This window comes from Rhipicephalus sanguineus, chromosome 1 (assembly GCF_013339695.2).
Source record: "Rhipicephalus sanguineus isolate Rsan-2018 chromosome 1, BIME_Rsan_1.4, whole genome shotgun sequence".
NCBI classification, from domain to species: Eukaryota; Metazoa; Arthropoda; class Arachnida; order Ixodida; family Ixodidae; genus Rhipicephalus; species Rhipicephalus sanguineus.
The window spans coordinates 204,191,018-204,208,907 of record NC_051176.1 but is presented as its reverse complement, the minus strand read 5'-3'; the positions used below and the strand labels follow the sequence as shown (position 1 = coordinate 204,208,907).

The following is a 17,890-nucleotide window of genomic DNA, read 5'->3' as shown; positions in this document are numbered from 1 at the left end:
TATCACATCTGGAGATTACAACACAGCTTGACATATTGGAAATATAATATCAGGAATGTTAGGCACAGGTAGTATGCTTCACTGCACTGCATGTCAATGTTGCAGTGAAGGATATTAAAGGACCCTGCAACACTTTTTCAGCAGAAGATTTGATGTCTGGGCAAGTTTGCGCCACCCGTTTCAAAGATGCATAACACTTTTTCAGTCGAGGCTCCCGAGAACACGTGAGCCAAACATTATAGTGCAGCACGCGGCCTGGGATTTACAATAAATTCTCAGTCAGCTAAAAATCGCTTCCTCTTCTCTCGACAAGTGATGCTATTTACTCAAAACCACTGCGTCATTGACGCAAATTCCACGCCTTTGGCTGATTCGAACATGGCGCGCTCGGTAGTTATTGCGGCCGCCACTTGCCCGCGCGCGCACTTGCACGGAAAGTACGCCGCGCATTCGAAGAAAAAAAAAGTGCTCAAGGTCGGGAGGCGTGCGTGACGTAACGTCTTCCCCCGTGCCATCCCTCCCTGCTTAGCTTTCAGCGCTTTCATCAGATCGAGAGAAAGCAATTACAGCGTGCGACAAACCTTTGTAACTCCGCTCGTACTGGACGGATTCTAAAAATGTTTGTGGTGGTCGATTCGCGAGGCAATAAGCTCATTTAGTGAAGCCATTCCATGGCTACTTGGAAAAGCGTTGCAGGGCCCCTTTAAGTCAAATTCATCATTATGACCTTTGCTTTATATTTTGATACAACCTTGCTCATTTATCCCCCTTAGCACTTAATTCACTTCTGATCCAATGGCCTGTTTAGTCCCATATGTAATACAGTGCTGTTTTGTTGCTTTTTGCATGAATGCTTCCAATGTGGCAAGAAATCTTTGTGGTACTGTTTGGAGAAACAGTACCGCAATCACTTCTTACCAGAAGTTCACTTGCAGAGGCACGGTGTTGATATCAAAAGTAGCAGTGAACATTTTTGATTGTGCATGTAGTACGGTGCTACAATTCTGCAGGGGATTCCCAAGGGGTATTACCACTTTTCTATATTGGCAGTAATTCCATAGACTCGCATTCAATATAAACGAGTTTTACTGTATATGTACCTCTACAAGTGCATGTGCAAAACAGGAAAACCCTACAGTTGGAGCAAGTGAGTGGCACCGGGGCTCTGTGCTCGTTTCCTTTGTTTACTCCACTTTTCTTGGGCCTCATCGTATCTTTTACACTTTCCTGCCCATCGGTTTTCTTTCTTCCTCCTACTTTTTATCTCTTGGCTTATCTTTTCTGTACTTCATGCCTAAACCTCCTGCACTTTTGGTGCTTTTTTTTCTGTTTTCTCCTTATCAACCAAGCTATGCAGGTAGCTGACGTTGATTTGACTTGTGCCAATATTTTTCAGTTGTGGAAGACTTCTAAAAGCAAAACAGCAGGCAACTCATGAGTATCACCCATTGCAAGATAGTCCCAGCAAGGCTAGATATTTTGAATATGTTTATGACCCTGGTGCTGTTTGTTCTGTTTTGGAAACATTGCTATAATAAAGACGTGCTACATGGGATGCCATTTGGCACCCTTGAAAAAGCTGTAACTGTCTGAAAAGTCCTTATATTACACTTAAATTTTTGTGTCTGAAACTTATACAAACCCTGCATATAGGCTTGCCTTGTACATTTGGATTCATAACCACTAATGTGGCAAGGCATTTTGAAGCTTCAAGAATAGTGGCTTAAATAAAAGAATCTGTATTATCTGCTTTGTTTGGATTGGAGTGTACTCACATTCCAAGCAAATTTGCCATATGTAACGAGTGCACAATGGTCGATGCAGTGGAATGGAGCACCTTCTAATCAGTGGCCTTGTGTGTTGTTTAGTTGTGCAGCCACTTTCGACGGACTCCTTCTATGGTGACAAGGGGGATGTGCCACTTTCAACCACAGACCAACGGCTGCATTCGCTGGAGAAGCAGCTGAATATTGAGGTGAAAGTAAAGCAGGGTGCTGAGAACATGCTGCAGATGTACAGCTCGGGCCCTTCCAAGGACCGCAAGATGCTCGCTGAGGCACAGCAAATGCAAGACGACTCTAAGCTCAAGATTGACTACATCCGCATGATGATGGCCCGACTGCGGCAGAACCAAGATAGTCACACCAAGGAACCTGGGGAAGGCTGCTCGAACAACCACCTGGACAACACCACTGGAGGTATGTTTGCGAGAATGAGTAAAAGAAAAAGCATTATTTCACCAGTGCTAACACATATAATAAATAGGGGTGTGCGAATATTCGAGTTTCGAATTCGAATCGAATAGTTCCTAATCGAATAATTCGATTCGATTTTCGAATAGCTAGTATTCGAAGTTTCGAATAATTCGACAGGACGAATATCTAAAACGCGACAAAGGCTAATGGCGCAACTTGGTTAGGATGGGGTGGCTAAAACTAACGCTAACGTCGCCTTTCGTTAAACTTTCAGCGACATCCTGGTTCAAAAGCGAGCGCATATTGATCTTAAAGGAGATTGCGCCATTTCCGCACGTAGAAAAAGACATGAGAAAACTGTCAAATCTATCACAACATCGTTCCCGAAACGAAGGCACGGACTTCTTGCGTAGTTCGGTCGCATATGCCGCACGCGCCGTAAGACCTGACTTTGGCCTGCGAAACCCTCGGTGATTGGCTTTGCATGTAGGTAAAAATTTGTTCACGCTGGGCAGTCGCCACTGCCGCACCGCACCACTAGTTCAGAAACTCCCATCGTTCCGGCGCGCAGTTAAAGGGGTATTCAGACGGGGGAGGAATGCTCAGGGGAGACGGGCGGATTGCGTATCACGTGACCGCGACGTCACGGATTAGCGAGTGGGCGTGAACCCCCCGCGCCTCCTCGGAGGAGACGGGGACGTTTTCCCCGAAAGGACAAACGATCCCCCTGCGGTGGGGGATGTGGCGGAATTTCGGGCTCTTGTTTGGCCACATTGTTGCACTTGCTCCTGCAGAGAGCGGCAGTGGGTGTCCAGTCTGCAGCTGGATGGTCGTCTGCAGTAAACGTTGGTCTGCAGCTCGTCTTCAGCAGCTCGTCAAACGGGTGGTGCAAGCCACCAGAGTAGTCTAGTAACACTGGTCTCCCCCTTCGTTTGCCTCGTCCGTGTGAGTGGGGGGCATTTGTGGAGACTTCTCCTCGCGAGCTGACGTCACTAGGCTCCGCCTTTACCCCCCCGAGCATTTCTCCCCCGTCTGAATACCCCTTAAAACGCTACTGTGAACGGGCGGCCGAAAATTTTTGGGCCCGGAGCACCCATGGCGATGAAGCACAATACTGACGTCAGATGAGCCGTATTGCGCGACCATGGGGAAATAAGTAGCTACCGCACCCCCCTCTGTTAGTCGTTAGGAGGCTTAGAGTGGCGCTGCTGACTGGATTGGCGGCTCTTCTATCAACATGCCTGTGCGCCCATAAAAACTGAAACAAAAGCAGATTTTGAACAAGTGCGTAACAAAACTGTCGACACGCCGTAGCGTCCCTGATTTTTCCTTTGTCTTGCCGTAACTGGCGGTACACATTTCGTGTAAGTATACTATTCGATATTCGATTCGATGTTCGATATTTTTGGCCACTATTCGGCACTATTCGATTCGAATTCGATTCGAGGTGAAATTTCAGTATTCGCACACCCCTAATAATAAATAGCATATTTACAGCTGGTGTATTCCCCTGTAAGACGAAAATTGCTAAACTTTCTCCGTTGTACAAATCAAAAGAAAAAGACAGGGTGGAAAATTAGAGACCGATCTCGGTGCTTCCATTTTTCAGTAAAGCCCCAGAAAATTAATTTACATTCGGCTAACAAGTTACTTGGAAAAAATTCAAAATCCATTCACCTCACCAGTTTGGCTTCAGAAAAAATTGGTCGACAACATCAGCAATTTCAACATTTAACACTATTAAGAAAGCGATCGATTCTGGTTTATTGACAGCGGGAGTCTTCATTGACTTTCTAAATCATGATATACTTACAGTAAAATACCAAGCAAGCGCCCCCCTCACTTTTTTCTGAAGATTTGAAATATGCGCCAATGTCCAAGCAAGCGCCCTCCCCTCCTACCATTTTCACCGTTTTTATTCGCCCAACGAAGGCGAATAACGACGGTGAATCCATGCGTATTCAGTAAAGTGTTTCCGCCGCCATCTTGAATTTTGATCCACGACAGAGCAAGGCCCCCCCCCCCCTACAAATCTTGTCGGATTATCTTTCACCACAGAGGGGGCGCTTGCTCGGGATTTTACGGTAAACGTAAACTTGATAGATATGGAATTACTTGAACACCTCTAACAGCTATTTAACAGATAGAACACAAATCGTTTATATGGGCAGGTAACAATGATCTGCTAAATTAGTTAATATAGGGGCCCCACAGGGTTCCACACTTGCAACGCTACTTTTCCTTTTGTTTGTTAAATGATTTACCCTCGGAGCTAGTCTATGCTACTGCGATACTTAATGCGGATGACACTAATCTACTGATGTCAGACAGCAATGAAATTTCTTAATTAACAAAGTTAACGCTGAACTCTGCAATCTTCATCGCTGGTGCACAACTAATGCTGTCACGCGAATCCTACAAGGACTGGGTTCATACTTTTTCACTCTGAAAGACGGCAAATTTTAGCGCTCAATGATGTACTGTATAACTGTTTAAAACGGCATGCCAGTCACACAAAATTTGTGGAAGTAGTCATAGATTCTCACCTAAAATTTCATTTACATGCACGCATTGTTGTTCAGAAAGCCTCATACGAATTGCATGTTCTTTCTAAATGTCAGCACTTTTTTTTAACAGAAATACTAATTAATCATTTGTGTGCATTCATTCATTCATTCATTCATTCACACATAAACCACTGCATTGCCATATGGGGATGCTTGTACAAATCTCACCTTAAATCCGTACTAACTATCCAGAGAAGAGCTATTCACATAATAATGCTTAATAATATTAATATCAAACGTGACGATTTGTTTAAAAAATTTTGTTGTATTAAGGGGGGACATGGCACTTAAAATTTTTTTTTATTTCTTGATCAATCTTGATGAAACTTTCCGAGTTTATGTACATTTGTGCGCTGATTTGAAATATGCAGTTATTTTTTTAGTATGATGTGCAAGTTTCTAAAAAAGTCAGTTTCGCCACAACAGCGAGGCAATGAATGCAATAGCAACAAATTGGAATGTAACGCAAAGAACGGAAACCAGCTCGAAATTTCCAGTGCCTTGCTCAAGCGCAAAGGACACACGAAAAGCACACACACAGGCGAGCGCGAATTATCAAGTTTCACAGTTACTTATTTCTGTTTGAACAGCGTGCTCGTTACGCAAACGCGGCCGCCGCAGCGGGCGTAGTGACCTTCGTACACTCTGTAACTTCAGCGCGGACATCGTGGTGAAAGCACAAGACATACAACCCCCTCTCTTCCATACATACAACCCGCCCTCCGTGCACCATGCCCTGTAGGGCGAAGTGCGCGGAGGCGCGCGCACGCGCAACACTACGAGCGGGGCGATGACCTTTAAAGCATGCCTCTTGCGCACTTCGCGCCATCTCGCTGGTGAGCAAAAAAGCACGCTGAAGTACATGGTGTATATAAATAGCTCGCCGTTAGCATGCTGAAAGACGGTACTCCTCGTGGCCTAACCTTCTAATGTGTGGGAATCGAATCCCTTTGGCACCTCGTTCCCCAGCTAGCGTGTGTGTTGGCCCCGCGCGGCTCGAGCGCCGGGAACCGCCGTTAATCCGCAGTATGGCGACCACGGCGGCAGCGCCAGGCCTCTTTGTCTGGTGCGAGCCATGTGTCGGCTTCCCAGCTCGCCTACGTCACTGCGCTGCGCCTGTCCTCATTGGCCACCAGTGACAACCCCCTTCCCCCTTGAGCTCGCTTCTGTCTGGCGCTGGCTTGCCTGCGTCAGATGCTCTCAGGCCAGCACGAGAGGTTGACGCGCTGCTCTAGCAGGCGGCTTCTTGTTCGTGTGCTCGACTGCTGCCCTTTGTGTGATAGTCGTAGCGCCGCTGGCAAGCGTACTCGATCGGTCTTGCGGAGTTCCCCTTACGGCCTGCAAGCCCGTGACTGTCGTACTGTGCTGCATCTTGGGTTAATAAACCCGTGTTGTTTGTTGACATCCTGCCTCGAGTGCCTTCTCTGCGCCGTGCCAGAGAATCGACGAACCTGGCCGTAGCGTCTTTGTTCGCTGCGGCAGTGGAGAACGTCGCGTCCCTTACCGGTCGCCTTGTATGGTAAGCGTCTCGCAAACCTATCTCCACGTAACTGGCCCCACGTTGGGCACCAGTTATGTGGAGATAGGTTTGGGTTTATGGAGCGGTCATTTGGGATTATGACATCATTTATCGAGCGGAGAGCGAGCGATTTCTAGCCTAATTGGAGCATTAATTGTACATTCCAGGCTGCATGCTGCACTATGTTTGGCTCGCGTGTTCTCAGGAGCCTTGACTACCGATCAGCAGCATTTTCTGATCATGCTGAAAAAGTGTTGCAGGGCCCCTTTCAGTGCTAATTTTCTTTCCAATAAAGTAATATATTGGCTCACAGAAAAGGATGGCAGACTTCTAAGTCAAATAAACTATTGATCTAGCTTGACTTAAGGGGAGACATGGGTCTTAAAAAATGGTTTTTTAAAACTTGGGTGAATGGCACGAAATTTAATACACTTATTCAGCTTTTTCTGCAGATTCAAAATCTCTAAGTAGATTTTTAATAGCTGCATTAGAACAAAAGATATGCAATTTCTAACACATATTTAAGCATATTTCTTACGGGGATTTTTGGCAACTTTGCTTTGTCAAACACAAAAACAAAGTATGTGGCAAGATTGCCAGGAAGCTGGTCTAGCCGGTGATGCTATTTATTTTCTTATAATGTTGTTCACCAAATTATAATTCTCGATTATCAGAAATAGTATGCAGCAAAAAAATTTCACTCACATTTACGTCTATTTATTTTGCATTCAGAGTTTGTTGAAGACAATCGGATTAGCATCACCGGCTAAACCAGCTCTCTGGCAGCCTTGCCACATACTTTGTTTCTGCGTTTGACAAAGCAAACTTGCCAAAAATTCCCGTAAGAAATATGCTTTTAGAGATTGCATATCTTTTATACTAATGCAGCTACCAAAAATCTAATTAGAGATTTGGAATCTGCAGAAAAAATGGGATAAGTTTGTTAAAAATTTGTTCAGTTCACGCAGCTAATAAAAGAAATAAAAAAAAGACCCGCGTCTCCCCTTAATACTTTTCTTTATTGTCACTTTAAACCAGGGGTCTCAAACTCTCCTAAGCTAGCGAGCCACAATCACAAAATTAGTCTTGTAAGGGCCGGGACAGTGAAGAAGAATGTTGGGGGGGGGGGGGGGGGGGGGATGTCCTCTGCCGTTTGAAAGAATGCATTCCCTATATGTCGTATATGGATCATTTCTCAAGGTTGTGTGGCGTCAGTATTCAAGAAACATATTGATACAGATCTCTAGAATGACTCAAATCTGGACACCAATTGTGAAATACAGAGATGTTGTTCCGCTGTTATGTTTCAACATACAGTGACCGCATGAGGTGCCTCACGAAGAAACAATGCTTGAGACCAGTCCACCCTCTGTAGCTTACCCGAACAAAGCGTTATTAGTTGCAATAGGCGAGTAAATAAAGCCAGTACCATTTCACAAAGTCGGAAACGTTTGATTCCTGGTGAAGCCGTGGGCCGCTAGCGAAACGTCCCCGGGCAGCATGTTTGAGGCCCCTGCTTTCAACATTTGTTGTCTTTGCGTATTTGTGAAGTGATTCTAGTGTATGAACTTGAATGATCACTGATAGTCAGCTTGTTCTTTGCAGGTAAGATACCGGAAGTTATGTCACCTGTTGAGCTGCAGATAGAAGACCTCCGTCATCGGCTCAAGGTAGAATGTGCTGTTGTCGAAGGCGCGAAGAATGTGCTCAAGCTATGTCAGGCCGCCGGAAAAGTCACAGATCGCAAAGTCTTCCAAGAGGTGAGTCATCTTACTCAAGCACTATAAAAGATTAGCTGTAGGTTACTTAATTTCTCACACAAGAAAACGTGAAAAGTAGGGATGTGCGAAATTTTAGGTTCGAAGCGAATTCTAAGTGCATAGTGATTAGGTCGAATAATTTCGAATTGAATAGTTCGAATAGTATATATCTCGTATTATAAAGAAAAATGGGTATGTTTGTCAGGACCCAATCAACCTGCACAATATTTTTTTTTAATATGAACAAGGCATGTGCGAATGTCATTCTTTTTGGTTCAAAGTGAAGTGGAAGCAACTTTGAATTGTAGCAGGATTTCAATTTCAGTAGGATGCAAGTGATATAACCGGTAAAATACACCACGTTTTAAAATTTACTATACATAGAGCATATAAGCCCGTATAAGAAGCTTTTAAACTTAAAAATTATTAATCGATGTGAGGGTAATATCTTTAACCCTCTGAGTGTAGAATTTCTTTCGCGAAATGCGTCCCAAAAATGTGTGTTTTTTATTGTTGAAATAAATTCTCAGACTAATCTACTTAAAGGGGTCATGAACCACTTTTCCAAGTAATGATGTAATGACCTCAGTATCGGAGTTTACTGCCTCCCGAATCGATTGCCGCAAAAATTTCTCGAATCCGTCAAGAATCAGCGGAGTTACGGGGGTTTGGCGCACGCTCCGAGCGCTTTCTCTCTTTTCTCGTGCCGACGAGCGCACTGGAAGCTAGACAGGGAGGGATGGCATGGGGGAAAGAAGTTACGTCAGCGCGCGTCATGAAACGCGATCGCTCTCCCGCTGTGATTCGCTCGCGCGAGTGCGGCTACCGTGTACTGAGGAGTGCGGCGCCGGCAAGTGGCGGCACCCCGCGGCAAGAAGCGCATCTGATCCGAACGCCGCTCTCGATTTACGTCGGCTATCGGCCAATAAGCATGCCATGTCTCTTGCGACATAAACTGCCAGACGCCCCGCCCACCGACGAGAGTGAGAACTGGCCTCTGTTTGAAAAGAGGGCGCCTGGGGAAACGGCAACTTCGCGCTCCGCTTGTGGCCTTTACGCGGCGCGCACGACTGTAGTATTTGGCAGAGCAGTTCATAGCCGTGTCAAGTTTCCGCAGGATGTGTTTTTTCTAGAGCTGTGCGAATAGCAAAATTTTGGGTGCGAAGCGAATTCGAATAATAAAGATTGAATGCGAATCGAATCGAATAATTTCGAATAATTTTCGAATATTTCTCAAACATTTTTCGAATAATTCGAAGTGAAATTACAGAAAAAGTTGCAGAGAATTCCTAAGTATGTTCTTGTGAGATAGCAACATGAAAGTGTTTCTTTTCGCTTGGTTGATGAAGCGCTGGTGGGGTCATGTTTCATAGTTGCCTTTCTTATCAAGAATGAGGCAATGTAGAGGCCGAATTGTATTTATGTACATGATTTGGTGCAACCAAAGTGTTGCCGACAACACTTTACACGTGATAGGCAGAGATGCCATTTCCTCAGCCTCTCCTTTTCTTTCAACTTCTGTGGAAGGCCAACTGATGTGGCAGACAAGGGTGTGCTCCCTTCAAGTCCGGAGTTCCAGATCTGCCTCGTATACACGTCGATATATAAGAACATCTGAAATTTTGGATGCTAAAAAGCTTCGGCGTCCAATTTTAGGACTTCCTGCCCAAATTTCAGGTCCAAAACAGCATTCATTGAGCCCCCAGCCCTGCCACATCTTTCATCTCCATATTGGAACCAGCGTTTTCTTGAGTTAATACATTTGCGACCTTAGCGGAGCTTGAAAGGCAGCTTTGCCGCAATACGGGGGTGTGTTGAGGTGAAGCATATTGAAAATATAGGGACCACTTCCAAACGGACGTCGACTGTCTCTTGGCCAAGTTCGACCGTAACGGAGCTTGAAAGGCAGCTTTGCCGCAATACGGGGGTGTGAGGAGGTGAAGCATATTGAAAATCTAGGGACCACTTCCAATCGGACGTTGACTGTCTCTTGCCTAAGTTCGACCGTAACGGAGCTTGAAAGGCAGCTTTGCCGCAATACGAGAGTGTTATGAGCTGAAGCATATTGAAAATCTGAAGGGGTCACTTTCAACCGGACGTTGACTGCATTTGTCTTTGGGAAGTTCGAATAGTTCGAATAGTAAAATTTCAGTGCGAATCGAATCGAATAGCAAACACTATTCGAAAAATATTCGAAATTTCGAATATTCGCACACCCCTAGTTTTTTCAACAAGCCCAAGGGGTGCTTCATGACCCCTTTAAGAAAAAAATTTTCTAAAATTTTTTTGGGAGATCATAAAGTGACAAAAAAATCTTTTGTGTTGTACATGCACATGGTTTTTTCATGAGTAATAGCAAGATAAATTCTAAAAGAAAACCTATACGACTGTTAAAAAATTGTGTCGCAATAAACGTCTGTGTAGTTCATAGGCATACAAAAATAAGTGCACAAAGTGGTGTCAAGTGGAAACACGAAGGGAGGAAGGCCACTTTTTATCCAGTCAACATCGTCTCGTCATGCACGCTTTTGAGATGTCGCTTGCTCATCAACATCTGAATCTTAACTCGTAAGTAACGCCTCGTATGACGGGCTGACATTTACTGAATCGGATTCTGATTCGCCAGTCGAGCGGTGATTCAGAGGAATCGCCACTAGACTCACTTATGCAACCGAGAAACCGGCGCACACCTCCATTGCGCAAGCAAACTGCGTGGGTGGGCAAACTGAAGAAAATTGTGTTATTTTGAGCGCTTCTGGAAAGCAAAAACAAGTCCAAGACCTATAATAATCGTTCGTGTTATCAGCAGTGAAACGGAAGCGGTTTTTGCGAGTCCCCAAAATAGAAAACGCAACCACGGCGGCATCGTCTGTGTCAGTCAGCGCCTGCACGGAAACAGACGTAATTGCATACTGGGGGAGCAATAAACGAGATAGTAACAAATCCGTCGCCTTTTGAAATATTCTAAACCAGAAAGTGCCGGTGGCAAATCATGTGGTGCAAGGCGTTCGCTGAAATGTCATTGCCCGAGCCGGCAGGCCATGTGATCTCTCTAGAAATAGTGTGCCACAAGGCATTCGTTGAAATGCCATTGCTTCAGCCAGCAGGTCGTGTGATCTCTCATTGCCCAATCAAGTGCAAGCACGCATATTTCAAATCTAGTGGCGGTGGTTTTATGACACCATGTGATCTCACTAGCCAGTCACATGCACTTGCGTGCCTACCGCTTTGCTGTCCATTAGTTTTCATGCCAGGCAACTGGCATAATTTTTTTTTCCTCTTTCTTTTTTCTTTTTTGAAGTACAGTAAAAGCTCGGTAATTCAGAACGGGACTGGAAGAAATGCCCGAATTAACCGAATGCCAAATTATCAAAAGTATCAAGGAAAACAATAAACAGATGTCTATTAAATCAATAGGCTTTCATTTTCTTGATGAATACATAAATCCTATACTGCTTTTGCATAAGAGCAGTGTAGAAGCCGCAGCTTTTGTCATCCTGCGACTTTGTTCTCAAGGTGACCATGGCACCAGACTGCCGTGTTTAATTAGCCCAAAACGTGCTCTGCACTCCTCCCTTATTACGTACGACCACCACCACCACGTGCATGTGACAATATAGTTCTTTCGTGCCCCGCCATGGTGGTCTAGTGGTTATGGCACTCAACTGCTAACCCGAAGGTCGCGGGATCAAATCCCGGCCGCGGCGGCTGCATTTTCGATGGAGGTGAAAATGCTCGACACCCGTGTACTTCGGTTTAGGTGCACGTTAAAGAACCCCAGGTGGTCGAAATTTCTGGAGCCCTCCACTACTGTGTCCCTCATAATCGTATCGTGAGTTTGGGACATGGCACTTGAAAAAAAAAGTTTTTGATTTCTTGATAGATTGTGATGAAACTTCCTGAGTTTATGTATATTTGTACGCTAATTTCAAATATGCAATTATTTTTCTAGTATGATGTGTAGTTTTTAAAATACAAGATATTTCATGTGCCTTTATGGAGCGAGATTTTTTGTAAACTAAGTTAGCTACGCAGTAAATCAGCATGTCACGATAATCTTCAATCGGAACTGTGTGCAGTGCAACAAAAATGGATGTTCTAAACACATTAGAACAAAAGTTATGGTATGTTGAACATTCACAAGTGAAATTCCAGCTTGAAATTGACTCACTCGTGAATGTTCAACGTACCATAACTTTTGTTCAAATTGGTTTAGAACATCCATTTTTGTTGCACTGCACCCAGTTCCAACTGCAGATTATTGTGATATGCTGACTTACTTTGTAACGCAGTCAGTTTAAAAATAATCTTGCTCCCCAAAAGGCACATGAAATATTTTGTATTTTGAAAACAACACAATATACTAGAAAAGTAATTGCATACTTGAAATCAGCACACAAATATGCATACAATCACCAAGTTTCATCAAAATCGATCAAGAAATAAAGAAAAATTTTTAAGAGCAGTGTCGTCCCCCCTTAATAGTTCTTTCGCAGGTAAAGTGGCCAGCAATGGATCGTTCATTCATCACGATGCAGCAAATAAGTTTTATGCTAGCTGACCGACCGTGGCTGAAAGCTCTTCATCTTTAACCACTTCCGCTATGTTTGAGTTTTGTGACATTGCGCGTGCATTGCATCAAGTAAAAATGAAGCTGCATACTGCCAGATCCGCATGTAGACAAAACCATGGTCACTAACTGATGAAGATAGTGATGCGGACAGCACCGCATCATTCTGGTTGTCTGCGAATGTCATTTTTGCTCTTTTGCGTCGCTTCTCGCTCGGCGCGCTCCGGGGATCGTCCGAATTAACCGGGTTGCAGCCAAATGTGACCTAATTAACAAGAGTTTGATGCCATTACAGTGCATATGGTGGCCGGGACCAGGGAGCACGTTCGAATTATCCGATATTCCAAATTAACGAGAGTCGAATTAACGAGCTTTTACTGTAGTATGCTATACAGTGGACTCTCAGTAAACGGAAATCTGTTAAACGGAATGGCTGCTTAAATGGAACAACTGCCTTTAGTATTATTGGTTTCATACCTGAATGTTTCAACCCAGTTCATCTCTCAGTAAACGAAACTCTTGTTAAACGGAACATATTTTCCTGGTCCCTTCAGGTTCCGTTTAATGAGAGTCTACTGTATATATTTAGTACAGTAGACTCTCGATAGTTCAAATTCTGATAATTCAAACTTTTGGTCAATTAAAAAAGATCTTACATTTTTGGTTGGCCCGCTCTGACTTCAATGTATTTTAAACCTGCTTAATTCAATCTGCCCCCACTGTAAAAATTCGATTAATTCAAGCTTTTTGCTTGAATTAGAGCTTTTGCTAAACATTTGCGTTTTTATGTAGCTAACAGTCGCAAATAAAGCCAGTTGGCTGCCTACACAACAGCTAAACTAGCCAAAGCACTGGTACTGGTTTGAGCAGCGGAACTTAAAACAAGGGACCAAAAAAAGACAGACGAGGACGTCATTGTACTAACAACAGTGTCAGCTATGAACCATCTCCGGTGAATACCGTTTTAGCCAAACCACATGCACCAAAAGACTCATACTGCCTGAGGAAGAAAAAAAAAAAAAGAAAACGAGACGGTCTGGCCTTAGTCTATCGAGAGTTAAACACTTCCTAAGGTCACTTTTGCCGCAATACAAGGGTGTCATGCGCAAAAGCATTCTAAGACTGGGAAGGGGCTACCAGCTGTCACAGGGCACAACACATTTTGTCCCTTAATTGCACAGCCATACACACATTCTATAATGACGACTGTACCAGTATGATCGCCGACGTCTAGAAGCTTTCCTGGCAATCGTGCAGAGCTTTCTGTAGCTATCTATGATGTTACTGTGGCCCTGAGAAACAATAAATGTCACAACACAAGTTGGTATTATGCCCTGAGTCATATGTATGAGAACTTCTGATAATTAAAACCTCTGATAATTCAAACAAAATCCTGAGGACCCCACGAGTTTGAATTATTGAGAGTCTACTGTACTTGCTTTTCCATTTAATCTCATATAGATGTTTTATTTCCTAATTTTTATACACTGCTTTTCCATGAATTTATCTATGCAGTTCTCTGGAATGCAGAAAACTCATGAGCCTTTTTGTTTTCCTCACAGGCACAGAACAGTTTAGTTGAATCGAGTGAGAAGCTCGATTTGATTCGCCGGTCACTGGAACTGAAGCGTGCCGAACTGTCACCAGGCAGTGCCAAGTGGCAATTGCTCAAGCGTGAGTTGGAATCTAGCCAGTTGGTGAACCCTTACTCACCATCCATAGTGCCACATGGTCCCCGAACTGAGCAGCAGGGCTTGTCAGCATCTCTGCTAAGCCCATTGGCAGCCAGCCCAAGTGTTCCTCTCTCAAAGCCGGCTTCTGTCACGGGTCAGCTTCAAGTGAGGTGGGCCTTTTTAACCTATCTTCTTTAGCACTATCTATGAGATAAAACTGATATTTTAAATATTTCAAGATGTTTTACCGTATTTACTTGAATCTAAGCCGATGTTTTTTTTTTTTTTTTTCGAAAAAAACAATAGTGTGAAAGTGGCGGGGTCGGTTTAGGTTCGAGTACCATGATTTGACCACAGCCGCCACCTACCTAAAGGTCTGGCCGCGCTAGCGGCATGGCGGCTCACCATGCGCCGATCTCAGGCTACTATATGCAGACGGCTCTGCATGCGCATCCGAGGCTCATTTTCGCGACATCCTACGGTAGCTGCATGGTGACGAGGTCGCTCAGGCTCAGTGGCAGAGTGGTGGTCCCCATGGCTACTCAGGCCGACCGCGTCGTCTGCTTCGTACTGTCCATTGTTCCAAAATCTCGCAGTCCCACGTTCATGCAGCGAGGGTTGTCGAGCCGGCGAGATTTCACACTGACAAAGGGGGGCAAAGGCGGATTGGGTCACGTGATTACGGCGCCGGCAAATGCCACGTACTTTGACACCCTCTCTCCTCCTGTCGTGCTACGCGGAGGTGGCAGAGGCGCGAGCACGGAGTTGGTCAGTTTTCTGAAAGTAATCGTGTTGTGTAGTCGTGCCTTAAACATGTACTCGCGAATCGCCTGCATCAACTGTGCTTCAGAAGCGATGGCACCAACCAAGCGGTGCCACAACAGCACAGCCTTTAAGCGAAAGTTCGTTCTCGAGAAAACATCAAACCTGCAAGCGCAGCATGAGTTCGGCGTGCACGAAAAGAACGTGCGACGATGGCGGAAACAACGAGCCGAACTCTTCAGCTGTGCAGCAACCCGTGACTGCTTGCACAATGTGGCCCCTGGACGGTGTTCCCAAACCGTTTTCATCCAGTCCTCCATCAAGCCGCTGGACATCCAACCTTTGTCGTGAACGCGCACGACATTTCTGGGGAACTTTTCGCCAGCTGGTGCAGTCTTGCACTTGAAAATTATGTATGGGAGAAGCTTTTGTCCATCGGCGGTGCAGCACAACATTACTGTCGTTCGCTGCTTTTCGTAGCCCGCCCTCCTAAGCTTGACTTCCTTCACACCCCTTTTTTTTTCACAGTGTATGTCATTGGCATGTCGAAGCACACCGGGGTCTGGTCGGCATTTGCAATTTGCCCCAGTTGGTAGCCCTTTTCCTGCCGTTTGTCCATCATGTATCGCTGAAACTTGACAAGCTTCTTCTTGAAGTCAGCGGGCAGCTTCTGACACACGGAGGTCCATCGTCTCAGGCTGAACCCGAACCGTTTCATGAAGCGCGTTGCCCAGCCCCTGCTTGCTTTAAAATTGGCTAGTGCGACACCCTTCACAAAGGCAACTTCCCTTTCCTTATATCCAACGCGATGGACGGAAGCAAGGACGATGCCCTCTGGGATGAACTTAGCGACAAAGAGGACAGCGATGTTGCGGACGACGACGACGAATAAACGTTCTACGTAGTGTGTGCTTGTGCAATAAAAATGCTGGGTTTTCTGCCAATAGAACGGTGTTTTCTTTTTTTATTCGGCCTGCATTCGTGGTAAGTTTTTTTTCTCTGGCCTTGCGAATTTTGGGGTTTGGCCTGCAATCGAGGGCGGCCTAGATTCGAGTAAATGCGGTGTGTACTGGAACATAATTCATTGAATTTTTCGTATGACAGATGTTTAAAATTCAGTTGTGGCAATTCTTACTTCATTGATTTCTTATGTGGGGAGTCTTCAGATGCATGTCTGTTGTGAATGCAAGATGAACACATGTCTAGACATGCTTTGGTTTTGTGAGACATACAAGGAATATTTTCCGGTATGTGTCAGTGCTACTGGTTATAATGAGGCAAGAGTTAACATTCGGTTAAGGTATGTTGACACCCTCGAAAAAATAACCTAGTTTAGTTTTATTTTTGTCTTGTAAACCTTATTTATTTAATATATTTAAGACAAACAAATTTTTCAAACCATAAAAAATATTTTTTATATTAATTAAAAATTGCGGACATGTGGGTGTTACGCCAACTGTTCTAAGAAAAGGAATGTTCAAATCAAAAGTTACTCTGTAAGTACATTAAGAGCACATTACATTGTGTACTGAACCAGAATAATTGCAATATCTGTAAGCTGGAATGAGTTATCATAAATACATTGAGAAAGACTACCTCCAGGACAATTTGTTTTCGAACAGTGGACCAATCTCGCCACACACTCAGCACATGCATGAGTTTCCGGAAGCAGCGCTGCTGCCATCTTTGTTGGAGCACTCTGAGCTACCCACTAGGCTAGCTGATTACAGACAGGCCAAATTGACAACTCAGCACAAGGACAGGTCTCACTCTGCAGTCTACTAGCCTCCTGGTTAGTTTAGGTGGTAGAAATGGCTGTGCTGCCATTAAAAGAGATTGCTCCTTGGTTTGATTTCTGTACCAAAACAAACTTTCAACTGCAGAGCCTTTTTTTTTTAAAGAACCTGTATGGGTTTCCTTCATAGGTTCATAGAAGGTTCATAAAAGGCATCAAAGTTTTGCCTTTTATGAACCTTCCTCCAGTTAAAGAGCCGATTTGAATATTTGTGTATATGGTGTGAAATGAGATTAGCTTTGCTGTGTGTGTTCTGCAGACTGATGGGCTGCCAGGGCTTGCTAGAAGATGTTCCAGGACGTCTGCCTCGAGCACAAGTGGCAGGGATGGGAGCTGATCTGCGAAGCAGCCTTGTTCGGGCCACAGGTCGAGGCTTCTCAGGGCGCAACTCTTCTCGCTCCTACAGCATAAAAGAAGAAACCTCTAGTGAGTTACTGTAAAGGGTTTTTCTTCTTGGAGTCAGTGCTTGAGTAGTAGTTAAACCTTTATGTAAGGAACTTCATTATTACGAAATTCTCAGTATAACAAACTATTTAACTTTATATAACTGTCTATAGAATGCCATGTAAAGTAGACTCGTTAGACGGAAATTGAAGGGACTGTTAAAATATGTTGCGTTTAACAGGAGTTCCGCTTACTGAGAGATGAACAGGGGTGCAGAAGCCAAATACGAAACCAGTCATATTAGAGGCAGTTCATTTTACTTATTCCCTATCACAATGAAAATAGGTGTTTTTTGTAGGTTACACTAAATCTTTTTTTGCTGAAGGTACTACTGCACCTAATATTTTATGTAATACATCAACGAAAAGCAGAATGAACTTTTCACGTGTACAAGTTTCATTAACGAGATACAGTAGAACTTCGTTGATACATTTCCGAAAAAAACGCGGAAAATAAACGTATGATCCGGGAAAACGTACGATTCGAATCGAGTAAAAATTGAGGCTGGCATGGCCATATTGAGGTGCAAGGGCAAAAAAAAATTCCTCAAAAAACATGGAGGGAATGTTCGATTTTTGAACTCTTGGCATCTTGCTGGCAGCCAG

General features: G+C 44.3%; 1 protein-coding gene across 2 annotated transcripts in view; it reads left to right on the top strand.

Moving 5' to 3' along the window:
• The window catches only part of LOC119405874 (serine/threonine-protein kinase N2), a 133,696-nt gene that overhangs the window by 15,049 nt on the left and 100,757 nt on the right, over nucleotides 1-17,890 (top strand). For both annotated transcript variants that reach the window (XM_037672704.2, XM_037672711.2), the window contains 4 exons: nucleotides 1,869-2,198; nucleotides 7,887-8,041; nucleotides 14,174-14,454; nucleotides 17,101-17,267. In XM_037672704.2, coding sequence (XP_037528632.1) covers nucleotides 1,869-2,198; nucleotides 7,887-8,041; nucleotides 14,174-14,454; nucleotides 17,101-17,267 — 933 coding nt within the window. The remainder of the gene's footprint in view (nucleotides 1-1,868; nucleotides 2,199-7,886; nucleotides 8,042-14,173; nucleotides 14,455-17,100; nucleotides 17,268-17,890) is intronic.